The 13,793-nt window shown below is 53.4% G+C and overlaps 1 protein-coding gene across 1 annotated transcript in view; it reads right to left on the minus strand.

Annotated features, from left to right (window-relative positions):
- Positions 1-10,121, minus strand: part of RAB11FIP4 (RAB11 family interacting protein 4) — a gene marked incomplete at its 5' end in the record, with an annotated part of 105,336 nt that extends 95,215 nt beyond the window's left edge. The window contains one exon of the mRNA XM_084238194.1: positions 9,963-10,121. Coding sequence (XP_084094320.1) covers positions 9,963-10,121 — 159 coding nt within the window. The remainder of the gene's footprint in view (positions 1-9,962) is intronic.
- Positions 10,122-13,793: the final 3,672 nt, after the last annotated feature.

Genomic DNA, 13,793 nt, shown 5'->3' on the forward strand with positions numbered 1-13,793 from the left:
TGATGCACATCTTGAACCTGGACCACCCCAGGATTAGAAAGCCAGATGAAGCCTTGGATTAGAAGTATCTCCAGTATCAAATTTCTGAAAGTCAGATTCCTCCCTTCCTCTGACACAGAAAGAACTTGAACTCCCAACTGCATGCAGCTAACAAGGCAGCTTTAGAACGAGACAGACTTGGGTCCGAATCCCAGTTCCTCCACTTACTATGTGGGCCTTCCCAACCCCCATAACTCACTTCACCTCTCTGATTCTTAGAGCTTTCTAGATGAAAGGGAATAAGATGAAGATGAAGTAAGAATAGGATGACATAGTGAATTAGAAACACAAAGGCATCAGTAGTAAGCATTCCCTTCTGCCCTCGGTCCATGGAAAATCACCAGTAGCTCCAGAAAAAACTTTGGTCATTGCACACAAGAGATCCCTGTGCCTGGAGAAGTACCAGAAAGAGGAAAGGAGTCAGAGGCGCACTCCTATGACCAAGGGCAGCAGGGATGCCAGCCCGGGTCATGGGGTGGGGGGGGTGAAGGAATGAAGCCACACCCATTGTGCTAAGTCTTTATATATTATCTCCAATTCTCAAAACAGTCCCACGAGTAGGGGTCACGTTCCCTATTTTACAGATAGGAAAACTGAGCACTACCCATCATAATAAGTAACTTTTAAATAATCTTTCACTTCTTGCAGTAAGGTCTCAACCCTTGTCAGAACCAATGGCCTATGTGGGAAAATAACAAATCAAAAAACTGCTTCAAAGAGGGTAGGTATGTGCTCAGGGATTACTGCACATTCAAAACTCATCTGTGGGCCTCCCTGGTGGCTTAGGGGTTAAGTCTCACCACTATGGCCTGAGTTTGATCCCCGGCCAATGAGCTAACCCACATATGGCGCAGCAGACCTCTCCTTGTCTTGCCCACTGATCCCTCAGTGGTGTATTTCAGTAGGTCTGCTGTTCTGCTCCCCACTCTGTTTCTGGTGAATCCTCTCACCCCCAGTTCTCTACACAAAAATAAATTTAAAAAAATCAAAAATAATAAAACAATTCATTTCTGCCAGTTAGAACCTCCCCAAGTCCTGAGCCCTCCAGGTCACCCTCTGGCCCCGTTCTAGTCTAAAGTCTCACCCTCCCAGCCCCTGCTGTGCTTTCATTTTCCACCCCATGAGCCTATGCTTAGGCCTTGCACACTGTACATGCTTAGTGTTGGTTGGTGAATGGATACATGGGTAGGCTGGGAGGTTGGTGGAAGTAGGTGAAGAGTGGGAGACAATCAGGATCCACAGTAGGAGAAAGTATGGGTGAGTAATGAATGGATGAGTAGATTGGAAGACGGGCAGGACACAGATGGCTGGGTGGATCAGCAGGTGGATAGGTGAGTGGATGGATGGATGGATGGACTGTTGAATGGGCAATCAGGTATGTAGACAGAAGGGTCAAGGAAGGATGGAGCTCTACGAGACAGACCCTAGCTTATGGTATGATAAAGAATCTAGCCAAAGCCTGGTGAAGACAGACTGGACTTGCCCTGGGAGGCAGTGAGTCCTGACCCCTTGGCAGGGCTGCCCTAGAGTGATACATGCACTGACTGGACCTCCACTTTTCAGTTTCTGTTCTGGTAAATCAGCCCTCTGCCTACCTTGGCCTTAGACTGGAATCTTCTGGGGGACAGTGCCTACTACTGGCCCATGTGCAATCAGTACATGCTTTGGGAAGAAACTGGCCATTTTCTCGGAGGGATGTGGATTAGACTCAAGTTTTAAGTCTAAAAGGAACTTTGAGATCTGTATTGCTATAGTTTGAGTTACAGTGACCAGGTCTATTCTGCTCTTGAATCACTGGTGTACAAACTCCTAGATTCTCAGTTGCTTTGCTCCCCTGTCCCTAAAGCATGGAAACTATGGATGATGAGTCCCTCAGCAGTGTCCCCAGGGGTGGCAGGTGGCAAGGAATTGGTCCCTAAGTTATGGCTCCTAGGGGGACCTCCAAGGATCAGAAGATGCTGGGGCATAGTGAAGGGCAGAGTGTGCAGTGTCAAGTCTGACTGGGGGGATCCACTGGAGGGGACTTGCAGTCATGTCAACAGCATGTTCAAACAATTAATTGTGGCTCTAACCATTCCCACTTTGTGCAGGAAGGAGGAAGGGGCAGCTGTAGAATGGGAGGCTGAGCAGATGGGAGTCAGCATCCCAGACAGAAGACAGCGAGGCGGGCGTCTTGAGATATCTCTTGGTCTGGAAGAAAAGATGCCCCAGCCCAGCCCAGCCCAGCTGAGTACCTGGACTCCCAAATCCATGCCTGACTTTTAAAGGCGGGGGTGGGGGGTGGTGGGCTTAATCAGGGTTTGTGTTCTTCCTCCAAGTAAATTTCTCTTTGTGGGCTGTAAGAACTAAAGGTTGGGGTAGAAATAATGTGAAAAAGAAGCCAGGCTGCCGGGATGCTCCAGTTCAAACCCAGTCAGATCCTTCTTTCTGCCCAGAGCCCTCTGAAGCCTTCCATCCCACTTAGCGCAAAAGCCAGAGACCCCATGGGGCAGGCGCCACAGAGCCAGCTCCCACTCACTCCCGTGTTCACCCCCAACCATCTCTGCCTACCCCCTGAACCGTCTCCTCCTCAACTCCTACCCACCCCCACCCCAACACCTCCACCCATCCTCCCGCCCTGCCACCTCTGCCCGCTCTCCCAACCTGCCCTCAACTCCTTTCAGGCCCCCAGGCCACTTGCTGTACCTCTGGCCCAGGTCCTCCCCACCCTCTTTGGATCACTCTCCCAGCAGCTGGAAGGGGAGCCCTGCCCCCACCTCCTCCCAGGCGCTGCCTAAATGACCACCTATGACAGAAGAGGTTTTCCATGGTCATTCTGAGGGCAAACATCTTCCAACCTTTTTTTGTTTCAGTACTTAATATTTCTTTTCTTTTCTTTCTTTTCTTTTGTTTTTTTGTGGGACCCTCACAGGTGGCCGGGGAATGGCCCAGCGCTCAGCCGCGGCGCCACCGGGGGAGGCCCACTTAATATCCCCCAGGACCTGATGCCTCCTGATGGTGACTCTTCCCCATTGTCTGGCGCTTTCCCAGCAACTCCCCCACCCTTTACAGAACGTGAGCTCTGGTCCCTCCCGTTTCCAGTGCCTGGAACAGTTTTGGCAGATAGTAGGTATGGAAGACATTAATGGGGGAAAAAGTGTTTTTTAAATCTTGGAATCATGTTGAGATAATCCCTCCATGCAAAAATTTCCACTTAAGACTGACTACTTTAGAAACATTTTGGAGCATTCGCCCGCGCCTGTGGGGGTGGGAGAGGACACAGGGAACCCAGGCGTAACCCTCTCTGCTTCCAGGCCAGCGGCATTTCCCCTCCATCTGCGCAGGGTCATCGCCCAGCTTTGCCCACCCCATTCAGCCGGCAGGCGTCCCTCTGCCCTCCACCTGGTGGGGCTGCTAAGGCCCTGAGGTGGGGATGGCCACTGAGTGGGCCAAATGGGCCACGGCAGCAGGAGGTGGAGGACACGCCTTCTCCCCCGCCACGCACACACCCCAGGGCCAGGGCATAAATACCCCGACTCCATTTGGAGGAGCAACCCCAAATCGGCACTGTCCTCCAAGTATCGTTGGCCAGTGCGCAGAGGAGTGGGGCCAGGCCATGGAAGGAGGAGAGGATGCATGTCCCAGTCACCGGCGCCTGGGCAGCCCGCTCCGTCCACTAGCCCTGGGAGGCCTGCGGGGACCCGCCCATCCCTCCTCTCCCCGGCTCTGCTCCTCAGCCATCACTTACAGGCTGGGTGCCCCTCCCGCTGCACTTCCTCCCCCCCAACCCTTCTGCTTGCTCCTTCTCTGCTTCTTTGGTTCTCCCCTGGAGATGGGGAAAGTCCCTGAGTCTGAGTCTGGGTTGGGTCTGAAAGTCCATCTGCCTGCCCAGACCGGTGATCCTGAGCCCCCCCACATCCACCTGTAAAGGGGGTGAATCCTCCTTCACAAAATGAATGCCCAGCACCTAAGGAGAATCCAGGAATTCCTTTGAGACTTGCTACCCACCCGAACATCTCCAAGGTGTGTCTTGTTTACTAAACCTGACTCTTCCCCCAGGGCAGGTCCAGACTCCCCGTGCCCCCATTCGGTTCTCATCAAGAAAGGCGTGGGGTACACCTGCCCCCCCCCCCAAGTCCTCCGAAGCCTGGCGCTTCCTCCTCCTCCAAAACCCAGTGTCTTGGAACAACATTAGAAGCCAGAGAAGTTTTGCCACATGGATTTGGGTTGTGTCAAAAATGTCTGACAAGATGGACCAGTCCCAGCTGGCTTTCTTTACACGCCCTTCCTTCCAACACAGCCAAACTGGGGTGCAGGCAAGCCAAAGATCCGAGGGTCCTGGGACACCTCCTCCTTGTCCCATGTCCAGAGCATGCTCCCTACCCATGAGGGACCACAGCCCCAGAACAGTTTCTACAAGCCTTCCAACCCTGGGAGCTGGAGGTTGCTCCAACTCTACGTGTACCCCAGGGGCAGGAACACAGGAAAGAGAAGGTATCTCTTGGTACACTCTTGTCCTGTTCCCCATCCCCCCAGGTCACAGGCACCCCCACCTTTCCACCTACGCTGAGAACCTGGGCCTGCCTTCTGTTATGTCAGCTCTGCATCTGTACCATGTCCCCACTACAGTGTGGCACATGGAGGGGGTGTGTTCTCTAAGAGAGTCTTCAATTCTACCATTCAGGAGTGATATGTGGGGGCTTTGCAGACCTTCCAGGCCCCTTTCAACTCTGCACCTCCTGTCGCTGCCAGTCTCTTACTGGCATGTGTCACAGTTGCCTCTTGATCAACCTCTGGTCTTGGCTTTGGGATCTTGCCCTGCTTACAGGGACAGCTGCTCCTGTCCTGATCTGGCCCTGCCTTCCCCTCCAGCTTCTCCTATTATCTCCCACCTCCCAGGCTCCAGCCACAGGACAGGGCTGTTTCTTACCCAGCAGCAAATCCCCCTTCCTTCTGGGCAGAACCCACCTTTAGCTGAGGGTTCCTCTGCCCCTGGCAGCCCACAAATCTCAGAAAGGGATGCCCCGCCCTAGCGCTGGCTCCTGATTTATCTCGGCCTATCTTAGCATCCCAACCCTTCTGCCAGTTCAGACACCCTGGAGCCAGGCAGCACTGGCATCTGCCTTGTGGCTGTTACTCTTGCAGAGGGGACATGGGGACTTATCTGTGCCCAAATAAAGCAAGAAGACACAGTGCCCAGGCGTAGCTGCAAAGGAGGGGGAAATTGCAGACAAGCCTCAGGTCAGTTAAGGCAGAGTCACCTCCCTCCAAGTAATTCACACCATTCTTGGGTGTTAACATGGACTCACTCCCCAGCAGGAAGGACAGGCCAGCTGCTATGGGGAGCTGGTGCCGTGTTAACCAAAGGCAGAGATAAGACTCAACTACTTTTGTATCCATTTTTCTAATAAGAAGGATGGTCTTCAAACTGAAAAAGCAAGAAGGTTATATAACAGCAAATATGGCTCAAGATACTTCTGGCTGCTTTCAAGGTCTTCTATTCTCAGACTGCTGGAAACAATGCAAGAGGGGCTGGAAGCCAGAGGCAGATAAGGAGGGAGGGCTGAGGATTCTGGAGACTGGCCCCAAGGTGTCCTAGCCCCCAGGACACTCCCAGTCTGGGACAGCCTCTCAAAGATGTCTATTTAGGAAAAAACAATCATAACAGCAGCAGCAGCAGCAGCAATCCTGATATAGTGCCTACTCTGTGCAGAGACTCGACTAAGCACCTTAAACAAACATGTTAAGTGGCTGAAGCCCCACAATCATCCAGTGAAATGAGGACAATTGTCACCTCTATTTATGACAAGTAGACAAAGGCCTAGAGAGGACAGAATATAAAAGCAAGACCTCAGAAGCCAACACAGGTTAGGGGTGTTTGGCCATCATTTTAGGAACTCGCCCTAGAACTGCTCTCCCTGGTTCATTGTCATGCAGGGCCGGGGCGGCGGGGTTGGCCATCTCTGCCTTCCTGCAAAGGTCAAGCTTGGTGTACTCATGTTTTCATCAAACTTCCTTGTCTTCTCTTTTCTACCATGATTCTACCATGATTCTTAAATTAGGGAGCTAGCAGAGACCAGCCTAATACACACACATATGTATATGCATATGCATATCATTTCTATTAACTGAAGCCCACACTTTATTCCGGCATCCTTAGTTTTTCCCCCTGATGTCCTCTTCTTGCTTCAGGATACAATATGACATTAATTGTCATGCCTCCTCAGGTTCCCCTGGCTGTGACAGTTTCTCAAGACTTTGAGTTTTTGATGACCTTGACAGTTCAGAGGTGTACTTGTCATTTGGTTGGGTGGGATTTGTCTGATGTTTTCCTCATGACCAGACTGGGTTGATGGGTTCTGGGAGAAAGGTCATGGAGGCAAAGGGTCATTCTCAGCACACCGTTCCAAGCATGCATACTGTGGACATGACTTAGCCCTACTGATCCACATCAGCTGTGGCAGGGTTTGCCAGAGTTTTTTTTTACGGGAAAGTTACTCCTTGCCCCTCTTTCCATACTGTGCTTGTTAGAAAGCGGTCACTTCACACAGCTAGTACTTAAGGGCTGATTCCACCTCCTTGATGAAGAATTATTTACACTATTTGAATTTTTCTGTACAGGAGATTTTCCAATTCTTTATTTACTTATTCATTCATTCATTCACTCATTCATTTATTCAATCACTTACTTGTTACAGCATGACGTCATGGCTATTTATTTTACACTTTGCAGCTAGTATATTTTGATTTTGCAAAGCATTTAATTTTGGTATCACAGGACTCCTGAGGGAAGTTTGTAAAATGTGGGAATTAGCTCTGAAAAGTTGACTGAGTCCCACATCTAACAAATGACAGTTTTCCTTCCTGCAGCATGGGGGGTTGGGAAATCAACACTGCTACCTGAATTTTAAACAAAACAGAAACTGTCTGGGAACAAAGAATTTTGGAGGGGCCCCCAAGCCAAATGACATTCCTATTCTATGATGCATATGTGGATGTGCTGTGTAGTGAAAGAGACATAAAATGAATTTTTGTGGGTCTTGGTCAATACACTACGAGTAGATGATGCACCCCACAGGCACTTCGGGACCCTGTCCGTGGTCCTGCCCCGTGTTTCTCATCAGCCTTGCAGTCAGGCATAAACCACCCACTTGAATCAGCATCCTGCTCCAGCACAGCGTCTGAGAGTGACTTAATTCTCTCTATTATCTGACTAAGTGGGATGAAATAAACAAGATGAAATTAAATAGGAATAAGGTCCAACTAGGGTTTATATTCAAGAACTGACACAGATAACAGGAGTGATCTTATTAACAAGCCAGGATTTTTGAAAAAATGCCTTCTTTTTTTTTTTTTAAAGGAATTGCATTAGTGAAAAAGAGACTGAAGGGAACAACAACCGGATGCATCACAGTTCTGGAGAGGAAATTGGTTTAAATAAAATCGCAAAAATAGACATTTTGGGATCCAATAGGGAAATCGAAAACAGACATTTTGAGGTCAAGTAGGGAAATCTGAATAAGGTCTGCATATTAAATGGGATGAAAATTTATTGAAGCAGAAAAGTGCTGATCATTTACTGAGGAAAAATCAGGTTATAAAACAGTATGCATGGCATGATCTCATTTTATGGTGAAAATCTACATATAAGCACAGAAAGGTATCTGAAAAGATGTGACCAAGGTGTCACAGGGGGGCTCCCTGGGAAATGCGCGCATAATACTTTTCTTTTGCTTGCCCATATTTCTAATATCTTACAGTACATACAAACTGCTTCTGTAATAATAAAAGACTATGCTTTAAAAAGAAAAAAATCACTGACCCTACTCCAGGATATAAGGAAATTCTAGGCGGGTAGAGGTCCCTAAGAAAGATCTCGGCTGTTTGGTGTCCAGAAACCTAACATGCATGGAAAGCGTGGTGTGCCATTCAAAAGGCAGCCCCATCCTGAGCTGCTTGCATGTGTGTGAGGTCTTGGGCTGGGGCAGTTCTGGGGTCTCCTGCTAGTACTAGAAAAACCAGGGCACACAATTAATACAAGGCAGCACCAGGGCCAGAAGCCAAAGGTTTGGCTCTGGGGGGACAGGGTGTCCTATGGAAATGGTTTGGGACTTCAGGAACAGAGTCCTTCTCCAAAGGCCCGGGGAAGGGAAGATGGGAGGGTGGAAGGAGTGGACAGAAGCGCTGTTTTCAAATATTTAAAGGCTGCCACATAGACGAGAACCCACATCTGAGTCTCTGTAGAGAACCTCAAAGACTAGTGACAAGCAGGTTTGGCCTTAGAGTGCGGAGGGAGATTGTTCTAAGGCCAGGAGCTGTCCAGCTTGGGGATAGTGTGGTGAGGCTTGCTGGGGTTACAGGGTTGATGGCGGGGTGGGGATAGGGGATGATGGGATGGGGTGAACTCCCACCAGGGATTGCTGGGAAGACCTTCCCATCACAAGGTACAGTGGTTCTGAGGCTCCAGGTTTCAGTCAGAGGTGGCACTTCTCCCTGCTGCCTGTGTCCTGAGAGAAAGGACCAGGGGGCCTCTCTCCCCTGCTAGGGGGCTGCTCAACCTCCAAGAACACTAGTGTGGGGAGGGATTTGGCTGGTTGAGGGAGGAAGAAGCATCTTGATGGCTGGAGGAAATGCCCTCAGCAAAGTCCTGCAGCGGCCGGGTATGCCTGTAGAAAGGCTGGGTGGGAACCAACAGGAACTGCAGCAGTGAGCTTTCTGGGATGGGGACCAAGCTCTCAGACTTGACACCTGCCTCATCCTCTTCCACCCACTACTCCCTGGAAACCCCAGGTCCCAGTCATGCCCAGGTGCCATGGAGCGATCATTATCATCTCCCACTTGCCAGGTGATAGGGAGGTATGGATCCGACCTGGCCATGCCCTAGTTTCTCCCAAATACTAGAATTCTAGGCACAAGCTGTCCCAGGAGGAGAATGCCAGTCAGTGCCCATTTGAGGTCTGTGGCCATAGCTGTCCTTGGAAACTCACTACTCAGGGTTTCTGTCCCCAAGAGGAAACCTTGGTCATTCAGAACGGGCAGCAGCAGGACGACAGGGACGCTCTCCTGCCAGGTGGGTGCCTGCCCTCCTCCTAGACATGTTCATCAGTCCCCATACCAGGGGACCTAGGAGCATTCATTGCTATTCCTTGGCCCTTCCCACCGGCAGCACCAACCCTCCGATGCCAGCCCTGCTAACAACCAACATTAACTCCTGCCTTCCCCAAACAGACCACAGGATACAGTCCTCAGCGGCCACTCCCTACGGTTGGCTTCGGCTGGCCTGCTGCAGCTAACGCAGCCAGTCGCCAGCCTGTCCTGCCCAGGGTCAGCAGGTGCTGGGCTCAGGAGAACCCAGAACCCAGGATGGCCCTCGGCGGCGGTCCGGGCCGGGTGGGTGCAGTCAGGGAGTCAAGGCGACTGAGCACTCCTGGATGTCCCCGCCGCCCCTCGGCTAGGCCCAGCAGAACAAGCGCCTGACTCCTCACAGAGAACTGGAATTCCAAGCCCACAAATCTCTGATTCTCCACAGGTTCTGAAGCTCCTTCCCCCCGCCCCCCCCCAACACACACACACACACACACACACACACACACACATCCAGGGGGCTGCGGCCCGTCAGCGGGACCCGCACTGCGAGGGAGGGGAGGTGGGCAGAGAGGCCACCCGGGCGGCCTGACGCGGGATGCTCGCAGCAGGCGCTCTCGGTGGAAAGGGGGGTCCCACAGGGCAGGGGACACCCCCTGCTCCGGGGGGCGAAGGGGCGCACGGGTGGGCTTCCTCCAGGGGCCCGGGGTGGCGTGGGGAGCAGCACGGGAGCAAGGAGGGCAAGGGGGCCGGGGAGGAGACGCGGCGGCCGGCGAGGCCCGGCCCGGGCACGGGTGGGGGAAGGAGCGCCCCGCGATCCGGACGCGGGGCCCCCGCGCGCCCCCCGCCGCGGCCCTTACCTCCTCGCCCTGGCCGAAGCGCAGCCCGAGGGCCGCGACGCGCTCCACGCGCAGGAAGCCGTCGGGGTCGCGGCCGCACACCTCGAACACCTCGCGCAGGCGGCGCACGGAGCGCAGCAGAGCCGCGGGGGCGCCCGCCCAGCCCGCGCCGCCCGCCATCCGGGCCGGCCCCGCAGCTAGCCCGAGCCCCGCGCCGCCCGCCGCCGCCCGCGCCGCGCGCCCTGCGCCGCCGCCGCCATCACCGCGCGCCCTCCGGGGCCGCCCGGCCGCCCGCGTGGGTCTGCGGCGCGCAGCCTCCGCCCGGGGGCGGCGGCCGAGCCGTGTCAGCAGCGCGCCGGGCGGGCGGGCGGGCGGGCGGGGGAGGGGCCGGCGCGGCGCGGCCGGGAGGCTGCAGACAAAAGGAGCCGCGCGCTCCCCCGCGGGCCGCCGCCCCCTCGCTGACTCAGTTTCTCCCGCGTGGCCGAGCTCGCCCGTTCCGCGCGCGACCGGGACGGGGGCGCGCGGCTGTGCCCAGAAATCAAAGCCGCCCGAAGGCCCCGCCCCTCCGGGGAGACGAAGGCCGGAATCCTGGGACCACCCGCGCCCCGGAGGCCAGCAGCCCCTGGGCCTCCCTCTGCCCCCTACTCCCGGGCCAGCCTGTCCCCGCTTATCGCGCCGATTGTGGGCACCTAGCGGTCCCGCGCGCAGTGTGCCCTGGGCGTTCCTGGATTTTGGTGTTCAGCGGTTGCATCCATCTGCAAGGAGGCTGAGACGCAGAGAGGTTGAACTGCTTACCTTCGGTCACACAGCCCGTGAGACAGGGCCAGGGCTCCTGTCTAGTCCAGAGCCAGATGAATCTAGACTTCTGCTCTGAACCCCTGTGCGGCCTCAGAAGGAACAGAGTAGTCTTCAGGTTTAGGACCCCCTAACAGCACTTCTGGGGCCAACTCCTAGCTGGAAAAGGGTGCAGAGAGTAGGAGCAGGGCACAGCACCCCAGCCTGGAACAGGGACCCTGAGACAGGGAGGTTAAGGTAGGACCAGGCACAGGCTGGAGGAAGGCAAAGCAAATGGTTTCAACTAAGCTTGCCTGGGGACACCCAGCTCCTTAGGAGGGTCCCTCTCTTCACTGGGTTTCTGTTCTCACCCCTCCCTGGCAGCACTTGAATACCCAAATTTGGAACCCTGAACAAAATCTTGGCCTCCAGGCCTGGACCTTAGCCTCCTCCCAGCAGTGCTGAGCTGAATCTCCACTAGCTCTTGTGCTAAGGCCAGTCCCACTTGAGTCCCCTGCAGGACCTGGCTCATTGCTCAGCCCTCCAGGCCCTTGCAGCACCAGTTGCCTCCAACCCCAGTACTGGTCTTGGCTGAGTCCACCTCCACTTTTGCCTTCAAGCTCAGGTCAGTTGCCTCTTCCATGAAGCCATCCCTGATAGCACCCCATCTTGCCTGTTCGTTTTGAGTTATGATCCCTTCCTCCAGGTGCCTATTTATTTATATTTATATAATTCTCTGGTGGGAGGCCAAAATCCCACCCCCCCCCCCACCCCAGACCAGGAAACCCTCCAAGACAGGACATGTCTTAATCATCTTCTTGTCTCTGGTCTCCAGTCAAGGGTGGGTCCAGAGGAAACCCCTACCTGGAAGAGATAGGGTCCTACTTCATCATCCCAAGGGCCAAGAGCGGTGTAGGAACGCAGATAGGAAGGCTGGCACCCAGCTCTGCATAGCATGGTCCTCTCAGGGCCTCAGTTACACCTCTGTGGCCTCTGCTCAAATCCAGGTATATCCTGTGCCTATAACCAAATCATATGGTTTCTCTGATTGTGAACCAGGCTCCTTCTCTCCAGCCCCAGCTCCAGAGGCAAACCTAGCCTTCATCTGTCCTTTTCTTGATACTTTAATTCTCCCAGGAGCACCTTCTGGGAAGAGAGTCGTGAGACCAAGCTGTAGGGAAGTAGGGACGAGAGGCCATGAATGCCACGCTCTGATGAGTGAGGGCTGCTCTGTTAGTTGGATTCTCCTCAGCAAGACACTAATATCTTTGAGTCTCAATTTCCTTATCTGTACAATGAGGAAAATTAAAGTAGTGCCCTTAGGGGGCAACTGAAGATTATATATGCAAAAGGTCTGGGTATTACTTCCCCTTCCACCTGCCTTATGAAATGCAGGAGGGAGAGAAGCAGGGGGAGCCAAGGGGAGGAGAGACTGGCTGCTGGAGGTCCAGTGAGCCCACTGGCTGAAAGGCAGGGAGTGAAAGCTGGGGCCTGCTACCTGCCCCGGGACTCCTACATTCTTCCTTCAAAGTCAGCTAGTGCCCATTTTTTTCTTGCCCATAGGCTCAGCGCAGAAAGGAAATGGGTAGAAACAGGGGCTAATGCGATGAGATGAAGAAATGGACCTTAAAGTGCTCCCAGGCATCAAATCCCCCCAAAGGAGGGGAGACAGTGGAGCTGGGACATCTCCCCCACCTCAGCTGACAGAAGTGGGTGCCTCAGATGTGAATGTGAATGACTCCCCTGTGAACCAAGCCTGAAGCCCACCAACATATCGGTGGTTTTCCTTCCAAACAACAGGGTCACAGCAAATTCAAAACTGCAGCTTTACTTCAGTTGGTGCCACTGGGCATGGGCTCTGGGTTGTCCCATTCTTTTTTATTCAGTGTTTATATTGTACCATCATGCTGGGGTGTGGGTGTGGAAAAAGGGAAGCAGCCATAGCCCTTGTCCTTGCTGAACTGGTAGCCAAACAGTCATGACCCAGTGTGATCAACGATGAGTTCCCAGGCTCTGGGAGCCCGCAGGGGCCTGCTCAGAACCCTTGGAGATGGTACAATGTACAAGCTTCCTTGGTCCTTAGAGGTAGACATGGATCAGAACCCCAGGGCTCCCAACTCAATCCCATAGCCCAAAGTGCAGCCCAGCAGATGCAGCTAGAAGAGGACACCCATGCTAGAGCCCAGAGCCTGGGAACCTCAGAATGGAGGGGGTTACCCCAGGGAAGCAAGAGACCCATTTGGGGGAAGAGTGAGAAGGCCAAGCATTCCTCACCCCATCCCATCCCCACCTGGAGCACTTCTTCACTCCTCACCCTGTTTTGTCCCCTTCCTCTGGCCAGCAACTTTCCTTCCAGATTCCTGACAGTGGCACCTCCTGCAGGAAGCCTTCCCTGACCACACCCTCCCCTCCTCTTCCCTGTGCTCCTAGGACATTCAGAGTACACACTGTGAAGCCACCCTCCTGATTGGGACAGGGCTATTGTGAGGTCGGGTGAGTTAATATATGTAAATATCAGCACAGTGAGGCCAGTAATAAGTGCTAGCTGTTGTGATTGTCCTTATGTCTCTCACTCCTGTTATTTATCCTGAGAGCATCTGGGAGGTAGATGTGATAGATCACACAATGCCCACAGGTCCCCAGGACTCTTTCTCTCTGGAATCCCAAACAGCTGAGCAGCTCCCAACTAGCACAGTGCCCAATATACACAATTCAGGTCTGTAAAGGAATAAAAAATTTAGTAAGGAAAAGGTATATGGGGCGTGGTAGGCTGGAAAGTGGCCCCCAAAGATACCCACATCCCAGCCCCTGGGACCTGTATTGTTACCTTATTGAAAAAGAAACTTTGCTCTTTTGTGTGATTAAATTAAGGATCCTGGCTCTCCAGATAGGCAGTAAAGTCTGTTATGTGTGTCCTCAAAAGATGGAGGCAAGTTGACACAGGCACAGAGAAAGCGACGTGGCTACAGGGCAGAGGTGGGAATGACCTGGCCATAAATCAAGGAATGCCAGCAGCCTCCCAAAGCTGGGAGAGACAAGCAGTGAATTCTACTCTAATGTCTCTGGAGAGAAACGTGA

The sequence above is a fragment of the Talpa europaea genome (genome assembly GCF_964194135.1).
Source record: "Talpa europaea genome assembly, chromosome: 7".
NCBI classification, from domain to species: domain Eukaryota; kingdom Metazoa; phylum Chordata; class Mammalia; order Eulipotyphla; family Talpidae; genus Talpa; species Talpa europaea.